We start from the raw sequence: 18,736 nt of genomic DNA, 5'->3' as shown, positions 1-18,736 counted from the left end.
ATCGTTCTATTCCAGTTATAAATGCCTGTTCAAAGGAGCCCACGTTGTCCTCAAAAGTTCTAAAACCTTAAACAACAATCGAGCAACATGCATTTTCGTTTCCGAAGAATGCTTTAAGACATGAGAAATTAGATAAGGATCACCTGATTTCTGCCCATAACATCTTTAAAGAAAATATATGTAATACTGTTTAAATGTTTAAAAGAGATCTTAGATCTCTTGACGCCTCTATCCATTATTTTTCCGTTTTCTTGACATGACTCCTTATCATTCTCCTTGACATCGTCTCCAGATATGGCTATTTTAGGAAAGGTATTTTGATCAGAATTACATTTTCCACTTCGAGTACTTGTTACTGTTATGATAAGATGTTTTGAACAAACTTACAACAAATCATTATATAGGGAGTTGATTTAAAATGTTAAACCACAATATTGCAGCTATGTCGTGGGACAAATTGATTTAGGGTTAGTCATAATATTTGAGTTCAGGAGATATCTTGGAATAGGATTTCTAAGGAGTAGCAAAAGGCAATGATTAATATGTGTAGTTTTCGTAGTGTAGAGTGCATTTGTAAAGAAAATCGCCTGTCTAGATTGGATTGGACAGACTGGATCCAGATAACCACCTGGCAAACTCCCTGGACATACCAACAGGTCGAGGTTGACGATATAACCAAGACACGTGACCAACATCTGGTTTGCTTTATCCAGTTAAATCGACTACTATGATAAAGGTTAATACGAGAACTTGAGGTCACAAAGCTTGCGATAAGAGTGCGTTGTAATGTTGTAGGAAGGTTTAAGGAGCATCTCGTGGGTATGTATGTAATATTCACGCCAGACTGAATGATGTATGTCCAGGATTATTGGCTTTAGTGGATGCCTTTTAACAACGGTCCAATTGCCAAGTCTTGGCACTGATTTACCTAACTGAAATAGTAATAAAAGAGACCAGTGAGACCGCCTCATTGCTTCTTCTTAAAAATAGGTATAAAGGTTCAGTTGTAAACACCCCTCCACAAGATGGTATGATAAGATGAATGGCTTCACTTTTCCAATAGTAAACTTTCCCTTTATGTCAAGCAATATTTCAGGAGCTCCAACCAACGTTATCTACATTTTACAACTTTTAAGGTACAATAAAGCATGCTTTTTCTACGCCGTTTTCAAACAGTGTCATACGAGTCATGCTTAAAAGTTGTTTTGATCGAGGTTATGAAATTCATGGCCTCAGAAAGGTTTTCGAAACGTTTTATGGTAGACGCCATTTCCAAATTTGAGGGATCAGTGAGTCAAATGATGTCAGATGTAATTTCCGTTTTTAACTTGTACCATATGTACCCGTGTTTTTTCAGATGAACAATTGTTTTCCCCTTACATGTGTTTGTGGCGAGTGCTATCGATGGGTCGGGATAAGCTCGCGAGCCCCTGGTATCGTCACTGTTTGGTTGTGATTCATAAACATATGCTTATGCTATTGTCGGAATCGTACAATGGCAATGGACTGCTTTCAGCAGATATTTCTCATGATTATGGAAATGTGTTTTGTCACTTTCCTTTCCATACAAGCTTGTCAAACAAGAGACTCTCGTCGAGGTTTGCCTTACAGAATTAGTACAGTCGGGAAATGGTCTAACGAAACCCGTAGCACTTTTGGATCCTGTCTCACATATTTGATGTCAAATCTTTGACCAAAAGATATTTTGGAGACATGTTCACTTCATTGTATTATTTGATACCATACATACCAATTTTTTTTGGAGATATTGCTAACTGTAGTCGGGTATCATAGACATGCTTCGTTCTCTGTAATATGTTCGTTGATCGGTTCACAGACTGTATTCAATTTATCACGAAGTACACGAGAAAAAGAAAAAAAGTTCGTGGTTTCCCAAGATTGGTACTGTTAGACAGTCGAAAATACAATATTTTCTGAATCAAACTGGGTTAAATTATTGAATATAATACAAAGTGTATATATACTCCAATAGAAATGCGCGTGTGGAAACCTATGATGTGTACTGTGCTTTTTTACTGTTGGGGGACGTGAAGGGTTTCTTGAGGTAGTCCACTGTTGATGGCATCAGGGCGGAAAATGGATTTGTCACATCGGGTGAGGGTGGCGATGATGGCCTACCAGCGCCAGTTATCTGTTGGCTTCCCTTGTTAACTTCCCACCATTTGTTATCTTATTACTCTTGTTGTTCTTACGTGTACATATATATGCCCTCTGCCTCATATCATTCATTCACCCGATGAAGGAGTAAGCATATACTCTGAAACGTTGTGTTCCTCATAATAAAGAAGTTGACATCCATAAATTCTCTTCCTGATGTGTATAACTTCTAAATGCCTTTCAAAGACTTAAAGTTTCCTGTTTGTCTAGTTGTATCAAGGGGTAGAAAATTGGATTTCTTGTTCTTTTCTGACCTATTCTAACCCGGAATCCCAACAATGGAAAAAAAAGTTGAAATGCAATTCCAAAATATCATTCTTTCTTTGAAAGGGGGCACGTGTGGCCCAGTCGGAGGCGCCGCAATTCGCTGTGCGTCCCTTGCTTCCCTTGAGCACGCCAGAAACCTATGATTGTGGGTTCGAATCCCGGTTATGTTTCTAGGTTTGTCAGGACCATATCCGTGACAATCTAAACCAAACCAAAAAGACGATATACTATTCAAAATAGTGCCATTTACACATATGTATGTGTACATGGGAATTATTATGTATATTTTATATGCTGTGTCCAACGTCACCTGATTAAAGAATAGATAAAAAACTTAGCTATGTGGAAACACAATATATGTAATTGATATGGACATGCATAATTGTATACATCATATTGACCTAAGTGATATTAAAACCATATATGACAATGTTAAGAGCCATTTTTTATGGTCAATACTAACAATTTTCGTCAACAAAATGAATGTCACCGTATTGTAAGAGTTGCAGTAGATATTTGTTAAAGACATTTGATTGGACACAGGTCTTTTTCACTTTGAGTCTGACAGTAGGCGGTGTATACAGTGACATCACTGTGACGATTCACCCTCAATTGCTGGCACAGGGAGTCAGTATTTGAAAAACAGATATTGTAATTATCGGACTTTGCAATGAATAATGAGATATTTAACATTATCAAATTCACTTTATACAACCATTCGATGAATTTGTTGACCTTTTAAGTATTAGAATGTCTCCACATCTTTGTGACGAAAAATGTATTTGAAATACTTTAGACACGTGTTACTTCATGTATGCATGTCTACTGAACTGACAGAAATGTCGAAGGGACAATAATGATAGAATATTGCCAAACATGTTACAACAGAAATATTTGTGGTGTATTCTTTATCATTGACATTGGTGGTGAATATATCAGTTCTTGACGCCACATTATGCCAGTATTTAGACTGAGGAGTAAATGTCCGTGTTAATATGCATTCTCGAATGCATTGAAAATGCATATTGATTGTATGGCTTGAGGGAAGAATGTGCAAATTGTCATCCGCAGGTTTCTTGGTTCAATGAGCAGGAGATGGTCGACACTCACGCTTGTAGATTTTATGACTGTGCAGAAACGTGTCAGTTAAAGTTTGAAGAACTCTGTGTTTAACTTTGTAATCTTCCAAACACACACGTGTTTTTTATATCTTTCCAAATGTCACAGAAAGAATCTCTTGAAAACTAAATATGCGTTTCTTTTTAAGTGGAGTATATATGGAGATAGAACAAGTCAAAAACTGTTTTGGACATGGCACATGGCAAATTCTGGCAAATTCTGGCAAAATCGTGACCTCATACGATAAGAAGATATCATAACAAAACTGTATAATACCGGCCGCCACACAGCTAGTACGTGTTGACCTAAGCTAGTAAGAAGGCAGTGTGTTGATAGCCAGGTTGATTTGTGTCGTGCTTAATGTGAGTATAAACAACCGCATTGCCTTATGTATGCCAATCCGACCTCTTCTGGCCAAGTGAGTCAAAATGAGACAATTGATAGGGAACTGGCATTATGAAAAAAACAATACTTAGAATGGTCGATTTTTCTGTCTGTGCGGTTCCTAAATAAGACGTTGGATCTTTTTTTTAAAAACATGTACTTTTCAATGTAACATATTAACACGTAATCTACGTCTATGTTGGTTTTTGGAAGTCATTTAGAAGTTGAATGAATGAATGAATGAATGAATGAATTGTTTACGCCGTATCAGTACATGTAAGAAAAATCACAGAAAAAGAAGAAAAACGTACTATGTTCGCTAAAACCTTTATCTTGTCATAAAGATGGATTTCTTTCAAAAAATTATTTCTATAATCTTATGGCTATGAACCTGGGTAAACGTTTGTGTCAAAGTTGAACCATGACATATGTACCCGTATTAATGCACCGCGTAAAGAAGTTAGAAGACCTTTCAATTCTACCTTAGGTGAAGTGTGTGAGTGAGAGTGTGAATAATATACCTTATCCTACTCTGAAGACACATATGAACATGTTTGTTTTGTTTGTTTGTTTGTTGTTTTAACGCCGCACTCAGCAATATTCCAGCTATATGAGTGCGGTCTGTAAATAATCGAGTTTGGACCAGACATTCCAGTGATTGACATCATGAGCATCGATCCATGCAATTGGGATACGATGCATATGAACATATTACGTATTATATGTAACAATTACTCAATATTTACATAATAAAGAGACTTGATGTCGTCTTGAAATTCGCGCTGTTACAAATTATAGAGAAGTGGTTTCAAACCATTATATCTCTGTAATCTGGTGTTATGTTTCATTTGCGAACGTACACGCTTCTATGAACAACTGTTTGTATAGACCTTATATAATTTTAGCCATATATGTAAAGCCTGGATGATGATGCAATTCGCCAAGGTCACAAGTCATCATTAAAGAAAGCCTTAACTTACATTTCACAGAACATGGAATGGATATTGGCCTATTTCACTTTGAGCCTGTCCATAGGCGGTGTATACAGCGACACGGCGGTGACGATCCACTCTCAATGGTTGGCACAGGGAGGCAGTGCTCGCTATGACAGTAATAGGTGGAACAAGCACAATGGCCTGGATCAGGAGTCCCTTATTCCCAAATGTCGGAGCCTTCGGACTGATGGCGGACGGTGGAATAACAATGGCTTAAGTTATCGTCTCTTCGAAGATGTAAGATCACCTTATACATAATACCAGATACTACTTACTTAGCTGATACTAGTTCACAGATAGTGGACTTTAACACGTTGAAATCCTGCGACGATTATGCTGTGATAGAATCTATTTATTTCAAATTATTATCTTTTATTAACTTTTTCTCAGATTCATGAACCAAAGGATCAACTTTATTGTTTCTCAGAAAGACTCCACATTCTGTTGCAAAAACATATATTCTGTTGTGCAAGCACTTGTTATTATATTTAGCAACTGAACTGACAGGAATGGCCTTGGAAACATATTGCCCAAACATTGTACAACACAAATGAAAATAAGATATCATTACCATTGAACATTAGACGCTTTATAAATCACTTCTCGACGCCATATTATCACTGCTATTTAGGCTGACATAAATGTTTGTGTTTATATGCTTTGAGGAATGTTGACAAAAAGGCTCCAATTGGAACATAATGTAAAACTCTATTGTGCAGACACGTGCTACTATATATTACTACTGAACTAACAGGAGGGCCCACGACCAATAACTGTGAAATATTGCCCAAAATGTCACACCAGTAACGAAAATAAAATTACCATTGAAAATCAGAACGACGATGAATCAATTTCTGGCACCATATTATCGCTGCTATTTAGGCTGACATAAATGTTTGTGTTAAAATGCATAGACGAAGTATAATATAAAACCGTATACTCTTTATGCCTTTTTCAAAAGCAAATAACACTTTGTTCTCATGATCTCTCCCCATAATAGTCTTACAGTTCAGGTACGGTGACCATGTAGTTACCCTAGAGGGGCGGTCGGGTAGCCTCGTGGTTAAAGCTTTCGTTCGTCTAGCCGAAGACCTGGCTTCGATTCCCATTTCTGTCTCCCTCCGTGATATTGCTGGAATATTGAGAAAAAAAACGGCGCAAAAACCATTCTCACTCACTTTTTGCTACTGAAAAACTAGAAAATAAACAAGATGCTTCAACATTAATGACACAATAGTTATTATGAGAATACAGTGTAAATTTTAATTGTTTTAGGCGCCCGTGATAATTTAATCAATGTCTATCCACATAGTGTTTTTACTTGTGAAACAACTGAAGTCTATTCACACACATTGAACATAAGAAGCAGTGTGGTATCAAAGATTTCAGCTATTTTGCTGACATGATATTCATGCTATATTTTTTCATTGTAAAATATATGGGAACATTTGCTGAAGTCCGATTGGCTGGAAATGTTTTTTAATCGAATTTGAAACTGCATCATAATCCAAATTTGGAAAAGATGTCATTGGAAGAAGGAACTACCGCATTCATTTTTAATGCCTTTGATTAATACTTGTCAGAACAAATGATTTTTCAGATTTAGCTTTTTGGTTTATAATTCTCTAAGGGTAAGTCGTTATGGAAGCATATGACACTATACCATTCCAGTGACGTAACCTAAGTCACACAACAGAACATATGAAAAAGTAGACTGCTATTGTTTTTTCAATGTAGTTGAAATTACTACAGATGTCACTGTTTACATGGTTGTCGAAAATTGTGAGTGAGTGAGTGAGTGAGTGAGTGAGTGAGTGAGTGAGTGAGTGAGTTAAAATTTAATGTCACATCGGCAGTATTTCAGCCATATCGTCGAAAATTGTAACAAATGTAATTTCCAGGTACGAACATTTAATAACGCCTTCATATCGGAAGACACATCATGTTCAACTCCTAACTGAATGTTTATTGGATTAAATAAAAAAATAATTCAGTGGCCAGAGGACCCGAACCGTAGCGGCTACCCAGATCCCAGCTACCTGAAGAATGCTACAAAGCAGAAAGAACTGTTTTCGGTGTACCTTGCTAACATTAACACTGGTTATGAGAACGACATGATCATGATGTCGGAAGGTAAGACAGTATTTGTGCACTGACCCTACGCCTCTTCATCTCTTCGTATTGGGCACCTAATAAATGCATATCTGAATTTTACTCCTACCTTAAAGCTTGAAATTTACAATTCTACATTTCATTTTAGTTATCAGATATGCCAGGATGCAATGTTGTTCACAACAGTTTCATTTGATAATTGTTTCAGAACATCGAATGAATATTTTCCTTATTGTCCTTGGTGTTTTTATGATTAATTTTCTTAAGTAAAAGGAAATTGCAGAACATGCAATATTAACATAATTAAATGACGAAAAGAATTATCTTCTGATGCTAACCTACAAAATACACAATACACTCCAATGATTTATACCATTTATTCTTAAAATGAGGTGTCATACAAAACAGGAGACTCTATGAGACAAGAAGGTCGAAATGCGTATTGTACTGATGTAAGCTTCTTGATAATTTGTGAAGAGGGCTAAGCATCATAAAGCTGACAAACGTGATTCAGAAGTAGAAACTGACATTCGTACACGACTTTGACAATGATATTTTATGCATAAATCAAATTCATGTTCTGTTGTATCATTGATTTTAGCTCTTAAATGGCCAAACTGGTTGAACCAGTCTGAACATGCAGGACAATTCCCCAACAACGTCGATGCTGCTGCAGAGTTCATGATGTTGATGGTGCAAGGTGTTTATGACTTCACCAAAGGACAGATTCCACCCTACATTGAACCCATGAATGAACCGGACCCCGAATTTAACATCTTGAATTTCACAACTGTTGCTTTGTTCCACAAATCAGTTGCAGAGAAACTCCATTCAAGGTTTAACATCAAAGTTGCTGGTCCTACACTTGACGGTTTTGCCAGAAATTCGGACAGAAACAATTTTACAGACTGGAAGAAAGTGGCCGATTTCATGGACGTCACTTCCGACTATTTAGACGTGTTTTCCTTTCATTCTTACAACTCACTTATTGTTTCGGGGAAATCACACAAGTTTACAGGTATGAATGAAGCACGATTAGTAGCATTTGTCGACCTGGTTGAAAACTATGCCTATCTGAAGAAAAGGAAAATTGTCCCCCTTGTTATCAGTGAATATGGCCGCGATACTGTGATAGGAATTGACAAATATGCTCCATCGGGTATAGTAGATTTTTCGACAATATATCATTCCAATGCCCACCGATTTACCCAGCTCGGTCTTAGGGAATACATTGACAGAGCAGTGGTGTTCCTTTTAGCCAATATACAAAATCCATATTACAACTGGTCTCTTTTCACTAATGAAGGAAAACCCAGAAGAGTTATCGACGTCTTCGAGTTTTGGTACAAATTCACGTCAGATTACTCCTTTATCAGAACTACCAGCCAGTATGATGGAGAGGAACGAACGGTGTCGCCGTTAGCAATGTCTAGTTCTCAGCATAACGAAACTGTCATTCTCTTGCACAGCTATTCGCAGGAGTCACATGTCGTGAAGCTAGACTTTGAAGACGACTGGATCAAACCAACCACTGGAGAAGCTACTTGCGTCACCATCAAGGACGACTGGTACCCAGTCATCACCTTCAATGAACCCTTCGACATCCAGAAGACCCATGGAATGGTTGAACTTCCTCCTGAAGCAACATGTCATTTTACATTCAAGACACCCTCAGACCAACTACCTAATGTCACTCTCAACGAAACCACATACTACGGAGCTGATACACTTATACCAATCAAGGGCAATATCGCCACGACAATAATATCTCTACCAAATGGCCAATATCACAGTGCCAGACTGAGAGTTGCTGCCAGTTGGCCGATCAATGAAACAAACGGTGTTTCATATCTTACCTTCAACCTTTACCCCCTTGACTCTTTCTATAAGCTGTATGATGCCAACATGATTGGCAGTACCACCTATTGGGAGGTCTGGGAGTTTGCTGTCCCTGCCTCCTTGTTTGTCAACGGCGTTAACCAGATACAGGTTCACTTCTCCAAAAACATGACCGCGGGATATGTTTCTTCAATAGCCCTTGTCACAGCCAAACTTGTTCCCTCTGATTTGAAGTCATGATGGATTTTTTTAAAATCGGATTTTTTCTAAGAAATAAAATTTCCCGGAAAATGCTTGAAAAACATAATTATGTTTCTGTCTGTTAAAAGAGAAATTGTCTGCCCCACAGTAACAATTTTGCAAGTCTTTCCTAAATAAAGTGAACATTGGTACATTAGATCAGATTTAACGTTGTCTATTGCGGTGTCTACAACTGGAATATGCTGGATAAAGTGGATGTTGTTGTGACCAGATATTTCACTCGGATTCGGTAGACAAGACTGTTATAACCATAGCTCCCATTGTGTCTATCAAATCATTGGTCCCAGCATCCAAAGAATCATTATGTTGTTTCCAATGTAAACACATGTTTATTTGAGCAAGGGATAAAAGTTAAGTTTCCTGTGACGAATTCACATAAAATGTTGCTGCCACACACATGGTTTTAAGACACACACCCGTGATTAGGCGTCCACGATGTTATCAAAAGCCCTAAAACCTAAAACAACAATTGGACAACATACATCTTTTTTTTTTCGAAGAGTGCTTAAAAACAATATTAACTAGATAAGGATTGTTTGATTTCCTACCACAAAATCTGTGACGAAATATATGCAGTACCGTTTAACAGAAATGTGTGCTTAGATAATTTGACGCATCTATAGGGTCTTGGTTTGTTGAGGTTTATATATTATATATATTTTCTTTTCACAATAATTCAGTTTGGAACAATTCATGAATAGCTTTATTTGAATAAGTACAAACATTCCCCATTCATATTTGTTGGGAAGATTGTACATGAATAATTGGAATACACCAAATTAACAAGTTGATTCTTCGTTTTAAAGAGCAATGTTTTACTGTGAAAACGCCTTTCCGTGAAACGAAAGCTAATGATTAGGGCCTGTTGTTCACGACATACTCCTTGACATGACACCTTACCATTCTCCTTGACACGACCTCCAGACACTATTTTAAGAAAGGTATTTAGTTGTTGAGCATAACATTTATTTTCCTCTTCGAGTATTTGTTACCATGACAGCATGTTTTTGACAAACCTACTATATACTACCATATTGTCAGTTTGATGTAAAATGTTACAACACAAATTGCAGCTATTTTGCCGGACAAATTCATTCAGGGTCTATCTGAGTTCACAAAGTCTTGAAATAGGAAATTTCTAAGTTTTACCATAAGGTTATGATTAGGATCTGCAGTTTTGTTTGTGTTGGGTGTTTTTGTCTCACGACATTACAGATAAGACTGAATGGATCCAGAAAATGACATGGCAAAGATCCATGGCATACCAACACGTCAGCTTTATTCAGTTAAATCGACGCCCAAGGACGCCAGCGCCTCATTACTGACCTGAACATTCACGTCAGTTTTTGTAGATATCTTCGTAAACTTTGCCTTCCGTACCTCAGCTTTTGCAACGTGTCATGGAGCTGTGAGTTTATCATTATATAACAGCTAAATGTAGCAATAGATGACAACAAAAGGATTGAAAAAAACAATCGGAACTATCAAGCTTCACTGATGAAGTTAATCAGAGCAAATACACAAGCGGCTTAGCTAAGCAATGGTATTGCAGTAATAAATTGAGAGTACCCGAATCAACACTTTGACAAAATAAAGCCAAGAAGCATAGACAGCCAAATAAGTCGGCTGAGACCAAGTAACACCTATGTTAATTAAATCAACACTCTAACGAGTGAATAACTTCGGCTGGGTTAAATAACAAGAAATGAACACAGAAGGTCTATCCTTAAAAAATCCACTGGAAAATAAAATAGATAAGGACGTCTGAATATCAAACTCGTCTAAAAGACGAAAATTAAGCCACTTTGACCTGAGCAAGGACATTCTAAAATTCCAAAAAAACGCTAGACAATCAACGGAAGGTTGGTATCCACAGATTACTAGAAAAGGGGAGTATTGTAAATCCTAGTTACCAAGTTTAGCTCAATACAACCAGAGTAAGTCGGTACTGGATGAAAAGTACCCCGTAATCACTTACTAACGAAACTAGAGTTTCGAGCGACCGCCCAGTAGCGTGCTGTCCCTTAAACGATCTAACAAATTCTGGGGAAAAGACACAAGATTCTGACACAGTTTACATATACTTGCGCGCGGACCTCGGAGGGGTCTTTCCCTCCTAGACAGCCAGGGAACAGTATAGTCTGGGCGTGCTTAGTGTGCTTCTTAATATGGGGAAAACAGGAATAGCAAACTTACTACTATATCCATACGGAAGATGTGAATATCAAAACAAAGCGCTGAACATTAGCTATCCAACGGTATCATTAAAGATTTACAAAAAAACATGTACAATTACTTAGGGGTCAAAAACGATCATAAATACATTAGACGTATCTAAATTGACATGGAACTTTCGTGCTACAGCGTAAAATGAAAGTCACAATAACATTTGTAATATGTACACGAATAAGGTAGCAAACATATGTAAGAGATCATACATGATGGGGCAGACCTTGTATGTAATCTCTGATGTCTTCAGTTGAAACCGTTATTGTAAGAACTACTTATTGGAAATGTATAATTATAGTATTTGTTGTATATTGATTTTATCTATCTCTATTGTCGTACCGTGAGGCTTTGTTAAATATGATGATGATGAGTAACCAACAAGTATTGTCAATCGACAAATTCAAATTGTGGTTCTATATATTTTGCTGAAACTAATTGGAACCTTGAGTCGTCAATGACACGGTTGTGACTATACAAACTCAGCAGTTGCAACAGGGACATAGTCTTCGCTGTGAGAGTTGCAGGTGGAACAAGCACAATATCCTGGATGGTTAGTAGTTGCAACTGCCTACCATGGCACATCACTTTACCATCTTGTATTGGAGTAAAGGCTAGCCAGCTAATGTAGGTTTTAGCTTTACATTCTCGACATCTGTAATGAAAATATATGGCCTATGGGGCTGAAACTTTGCATGTAGCTGTATAGATTTGTGTCACCCTCATACGACTAAACTTCATAAAATTATTGATTCATAAATCAGTTTTCTTGGCTCTATATGTCCCTTTAGAAAAAAGTTTGGAGCATCGTGAACACAACGCATCTCAGAATAACATTGAGAGTTGTACTGAGAAGGCAAACCCGTCAGCGTACGTTTTATTATATATATCATGTAGAACCGAAAAATGAGTATCCGCTAAGGAATTGGCGTTTAAGTGAGACTGTGGAAGTATGTACAGCTCCTCGTTCTACATAAGCTGTAGGACCGCCTCCGTGGTCTAAGTGGTAGAGCGTCCGCCCGAAGAGCGGAAGGTCCGAGGTTCGATCCCCGGCCGCGTCATACCAAAAGACGTTAAAGGATGGTACTTGTTGTTAACCTGTCTGGCGCTCCTCGGCATTAAGGGGCTAAAACAAGGACTGGTCAGCTCGGTGTCAGTATACTGTGTCTGAGTGGGGTGTTCATGTTAACTGCGGCATGGTATCTCAGTGTGCTAGCACTATAAATCGGCATCAGTCCGCACTAGTACAAGCAGCCACACACACACACGTGCATGCACGTCGCTATATAAGTGGAATGATCTTGAACGCGACGTTAAACCCCATTTAACCTCACCTCACCACATAAGCTGTAGAGAGAGAGGCAATGCCATGCACTAACTTCTTGGCAACCTTATCACGACACCTACATAACTGCGCCATCCCTTATTACATACATGTACATTTGTAGAATGATAGTGGCAATGTCAACGTTGTCTGAAAACAAAGTTGTTCGCGATATTTTTGCAATATCAGTTTAAAGTTTCATATGCCAGAGAAATGAGTATAAATCATTGCGTTTCAATTTTAATGTATTCGTTTGATATACTTGTCTTCCTTATTAAATTTTAGAGTGACAGGGTGACAGGCACATACTCCAAGGCTACTCTATCACCACACCTACATACCGACGCATGTTCTTATCATGTACAAACATTTCTAGAACGGTAGTGTCAAAAGTCACGGATGTTTTTTTAATGAAATCTAACTATAAAGACTCGATTGTAGTGTGTAGATGACCAGCTGAACCTGAACAGCTTCGTGAGTATACCTTATGTATGTATGTATGTGTGTGTGTGTGTGTGTGTGTGTGTGTGTGTGTGTGTGTGTGTGTGTGTGTGTGTGTGTGTGTGTGTGTGTGTGTAATGGATGGATGGGTGGATGGATGCATGTGTGTTATTAAACCATGATAGTTCGTTTTATGTGAATAGCAAACATCTTTTGTCAATGAAATAAACCCAAGTCACCGTACTGTAAATAAATCATTTCCTTAAATATCACGTTTGTTGCAGAGAAAAAATGAAATGGACGCAGGTCCTTTTCACATTTAGCCTGACAGTAAGCGGTATATACAGTGACACCACTGTAACGATCCACCCTCAATGGTTGGCACAGGGAGGTAGTGCTCGCTATGAAAGTAACAGGTGGAACAAACACAATGGTCTGGATCGAACATCCCTCATTCCCAACTGTCGGAACATTGGGACTGATAGTGGGCGCTGGACAAACAGAGACCTTAACGGTCGTCTCTTCCAAGACGTGAGATCAACTCATGAATAATACTAAATATTACTTGCAAATGAAAGCTGTTTCTAGTCTTGTTCACAGTTATTTTAGACATTACTTAGTTGAAAGCAAAGCACGGTGATTATGTGATGGTATATATTCATTTAAATAACCATCCTGACGCCACATTATGTGAGGTTTTAGACAGGGTAAATATCCGTGCTGATATGCATTGATAAATGTCCACAAATGTCACTAAGTGGAATACACTTTTACTAATCTTCTAAACATATTGAGTGAGAGAGTTAAAATGAATATGTATTGTAGTGGCCAGAAGATCCAAACCGTAGTGGCTACCCTGACCCCAACCATCTGAAGAACGTCACCAAACAGCAGGAACTGTTCTACAAGTACGTTGAGAACATCAACAGTGGTTATGAGAACGACATGATCATGATGGCTGGAGGTAAGAATCTTCGATATGATGGCACTGTAGCCATGACATTTAATAGATCAGGCCAAGACAAACCAATGACAATTTTTAAAACAACGTTAGTTTTATTGTTTGTTCGCTAGACCTCCAGTAGCAGACGACATTAGTGAAAAACTGGCCACCATCTTTGGGCTATTCTCATGTTTGCCCATGGGTTCCCACTGGTGGCCATTGGTGCCAATTTGGGGGATATGAGCCCACTGTCGGTTCATCGTCACTTGCCGCACAGAAGCCTAATAGTCAACTAACGTCTATTTAACCCGCGATAATATCGAAATATCTAACTGCGAACCTCAACTTTTCTGATGATAGAGATTTTGTTAAAGTTTTGTTATTGTTTAACGTCACCGTATGAAGGCGCTCTGTAAACAACCGGTGCTATGTATGTAAATATAATGTTAAAGAAATAATATGTATGTAAATAAAGATTATGAGTTGAAAGTTTTTCCGTATCGTAGATATGAAAGAATTGGAGTGAAAAATGTATGAAGCATAGGACATACTTTCTGCCCCGGGGATTCTGGGTTAGAATAGGCTCCAAACAACCTATGTTAATCATAAGGATCCACTTGTCAAGCTCAGCTGATTGCGTATCCCCGAACATCGACGGTGTGGAACGTTGCTCATAATATCAGTAACTGGTTTGTCTGCTCAAAACCTGATTATTTGCAGGCCGATGTCGCTGAGCTTGGATGGTGCTGAGTACCGCGTAAAACAATAAACATATACTCTGCAAAAAAAACAACCGCAAAAATAGTAATTCGTAAATATATGACAGAATGTTGCCGACATCCATACAAAATTATTACAAAATATGAATTGATCAGCCAGATTCACTCAGGCGGGCGCTTGCCTCCCTCGAAAAATGAATTATCGAAAAACCCTATTCAACGTGGGAAAGACAACCTCCTACCTATAGCCAACATCAAGACGCCAGTGGAGTAACGCACTTCATTGGACTTCAGTTGTATGTGTTGCATGAGATTATTTTGTTTAATTAGCATGAATGATAAAAAAGTCATTAAATGACATTGTCCATTCTTTATAATAGTAGTTGTAATTAATATTACAGTTATGTGCAAGTGTAAACCTGACAAAATAATTATCAGACCCCAGCTGTCTGCTATTGTACTCCCAACCAGCATGCATGACTGCTTTAGTTATTCTAAACAAAAGGTGGTGGCAAAATCCTAAAGATCCCAATAAAAAATCCACTGCCCTCGATCCAATTCAACACATTGATTGCCTGTCAGTACTTAATCCCATGAGCAGATAACTGAAGGAATCTTAAACGTTGGTTCTAATATGGCATAAGTTGACATAAGTTGTGGGGACGGTAATCAAACCGGTGAGCAGACAGAACAAAGTTGGTATTGGGATTAAAACATCCATGGTGGAAACAAGCAGACTGGGCGACGGCCCGATCATTGAAATTGAACACTGGAACCCGATTTAACCCCATTGAGAAGGTTTCACCTCAATGGCGGATGTTTTCGTTTGATGGAAGATTTCGTCATTTTATATCTTCTGTTTTACGCTTTTTCCGTGTTTCAAATACAATTTTGGTCAAGCATTTATGATTACGTATGACCTAAAGTACTTAAATCTGCAATGTTGAGATGTTGAGTTTCCTTTCCCTTAAACAATAAACAAACAAATAAACACAAATTTGTCAATATTCGTTATCAAGTTATATAAGTAAGGAAATTGGGAAGGGGTCGGACTAAAACAAGCAGTTTTACCAATCGTTCCAATCGTTTGCATAAAATGCTTGAATGACACTCAAATGATATGACACTTTTACTGTGCTTCTGGATAAAGACCGTCATATAGCTGGAATATTGCTGAGTGCGGCGTTAAACAAACAAAACAAAAAATCTGGATAAAGAAAATGAAAGCAAAAAACACTGTGTTTTAAAAAAAGAGACGAAGGTGACCATATATTCTTTGATGTTAAAATCTTTGAACTTCGGATATATTCAAACTTTCACGTCAACTCAATTTTCAGTACAAATTAATTACTGTAACTGTCTAACTCTTACGCTATTTACAGGACTTTATTACCCGAGTTGGATAAACACGTCTGAACATGAAGGTCAATTCCCAAACAATGTCGATGCTGCTGCAGAGTTCATGATGTTGATGGTGCAAGGTGTTTATGATTACACAAAAGGACAAATGCCACACTACTTTGAGCCTATCAATGAGCCGGATGGTAAAGGGCGTATACTGAATTTCACGACTGTTGCCAAATTTCACAAATTAGTTGCTGAGAAACTCCATGCGAGATTTAACATAAAAGTTTCTGGTCCTACACTTGATGGAGAAACTGGGTTGGCGGATAGAAAAGACTTTTCGTATTGGCGAAGAGTGGCTAATTTCCTGGACGTCACCTTAGGCTATATCGATGTATTTTCTTTTCATTCGTACAACTCGCTGACTGTTTCGGGAAAATCTCACAATTTCACTGGTATGAATGAAGCACGTCTGGTAGCATTTGTCGACCTGGTTGAAAACTATGTCTCTCAGAAGACTGGAAAGATTATTCCCGTTGTTATCAGTGAATATGGTCGAGACAAGGTGACAGGAATTGACAAATATGCTCCATCAGGTATAGTTGACTTTTCAACAATATACCATTCCAATGCCCATAGATTTACCCAACTAGGTCTCAGGGAATACATTGACAGAACAGTGGTGTTTCTTTTAGCCAATGAAAAATATCCGGGACATGATAGTCTCAACTGGTCACTTTTCACTCTTCAAGGAAACGCCACGCGTATTGTCGACGTTTTTAAGTTTTGGTACAAATTCACGTCAGGCTACTCCTTTATCAGAACTACCAGTCAGTATGATGGAGAGGAACGAACGGTGTCGCCGTTAGCAATGTCAAGTCCACTGAACAACGAAACTGTCATTCTCTTGCACAGCTATTCTCAGAAGTCACATGTCGTGAAGCTAGACTTTGAAGACGACTGGATCAAACCAACCACTGGAGAAGCTACTTGCATCACCATCAAGGACGACTGGTACCCAGTCATCACTTTCAATGAACCCTTCGACATCCAGAAGACTCAAGGAATGGTGACAATTCCACCTGAAGCAACATGCCACCTTACATTCAAGACCCCTTCAAATAAACTGCCTTCAGTCACTCTCAACGAAACCACATACTACGGAGCTGATACACTGATACCAATCAAGGGCAATATCGTCTTGACAGTAATATCTCTACCAGATGGCCAATATCACAGTGCAAGACTGAGAGTTTCAACCAGTTGGCCGATCAATGAAACAAACAATGTATCATATATAACCTTTAACCTCCACCGCCTTGACTGTTTCTATAAGCTGTATGATTCCGACAAGTTTGGCCGCACTACATATTGGGAGGTTTGGGAGTTTGCTGTTCCTACCTCCCTGTTTGTCACGGGGGCTAATAAGGTACAGGTTCACTTCTCCAACAACATGACATCGGGATATGTTTCTTCAGTTGCTCTTGTCACAGCCAAGTTTGTACAACCTGATTTGATGTCACGATAATGATACTCATTTTGATAATTTTTTCAAATTTGACATCATTAAATAAATTCCGCTATGTGTCTCATGTCATTGTTGTGATATTCACAGATCATCAGACCAAATAGATTTTTAACAAGTGTTGTCGTGAGGTTGAATGCTACAGTAATCAGCATGTTATTTATAATTACTTGAATGGTCCATAATGTACCAATAATTCATTTTGAAAACAACGTTCATTGGTCAGAAATATAAATTGGTAAACTATATAATGACAAAGGTCAGTTTGAGAAGTGCTTTGCATTTTATGGTTGTTTTTAACGTCAGAAATATAAATTGGTAAACTATATAATGACAAAGGTCAGTTTGAGAAGTGCTTTGCATTTTATGGTTGTTTTTACTCAGCACTATGGCGGGGCTAGGGTGTTTTAGCACAAAAATACACATCCGCGCATATCACCATCATCTGGTTTCATATCTGACCAAATAAATCATAAAAATAATAATGAACAGTTATCCAATTAGTTATCCCACAGCTAGCCTGTGGATAAACTTCGTAAGGTGCAGGTGTAATGACGCACAGCTGTAATACTTTTGTGAGTGTTAACGCTGTGTACTTGGTTCTTGAGTTAGTAATCAATGGGCATGGGTAATCAGCCCCTTTGGGACAAGACTCCGCCGACATACCTAAGCTAGTTATGTAAAGTAACGGAATCGATCGGTCCGAGAGACAGAGGCTGTGTGTGTGTGTGTGTGTGTGTGTGTGTGTGTGTGTGTGTGTGTGTGTGTGTGTGTGTGTGTGTGTGTGTGTGAGTGAGTGAGTGTGTGCGTGAGTGTGAGTGTGAGTGTGAGTGTGTGTGTGTGTGTGTACGAGCGCTCGCTTGTACTAGTTCTAACTTATGCCAGTTGCATAGAGCCAGCCGCATTTTATCATCAATACTCAACTCAAACATAGTATACTGACTTCGACCCAACCAGTCTTTGATTTATCCCCCCAATGCTGGGCGCCAGGGAGGGAAACAACAAGTACCACCATTTAGAGCCTTTAGGTATGACGCGGCTTAGGGATCGAACCATTGA

The 18,736-nt window shown here is 38.4% G+C and overlaps 1 protein-coding gene across 3 annotated transcripts; it reads left to right on the top strand.

The window, feature by feature from the left end:
• Nucleotides 1-700: 700 nt before the first annotated feature.
• LOC124112429 (beta-porphyranase A-like) lies at nt 701-17,746 on the top strand. Of its 3 annotated transcripts, none has more exons than XM_048383952.1 (5): nt 701-819; nt 4,938-5,180; nt 6,938-7,076; nt 7,657-8,541; nt 17,085-17,746. In XM_048383952.1, the coding sequence occupies exons 2-5, from the start codon at nt 4,941-4,943 to the stop codon at nt 17,678-17,680; spliced, it is 1,860 nt and encodes a 619-aa protein (XP_048239909.1). In that variant the 5' UTR covers nt 701-819; nt 4,938-4,940; the 3' UTR covers nt 17,681-17,746. The 3 variants fall into 3 exon arrangements, with proteins under 3 accessions (XP_048239909.1, XP_046328484.2, XP_046328483.2); XM_046472527.2 differs by lacking the exon at nt 701-819 and adding an exon at nt 3,829-3,926; XM_046472528.2 differs by lacking the exon at nt 17,085-17,746 and having other exon boundaries at nt 702-819; nt 7,657-9,291.
• Nucleotides 17,747-18,736: the final 990 nt, after the last annotated feature.

This window comes from Haliotis rufescens, unplaced genomic scaffold (assembly GCF_023055435.1).
Source record: "Haliotis rufescens isolate VD_foot unplaced genomic scaffold, xgHalRufe1.0.p SCAF_5, whole genome shotgun sequence".
NCBI lineage: Eukaryota > Metazoa > Mollusca > Gastropoda > Lepetellida > Haliotidae > Haliotis > Haliotis rufescens.
The sequence above is the reverse complement of the archived record's forward strand: the minus strand, read 5'-3'. Positions and strand labels throughout refer to the sequence as shown.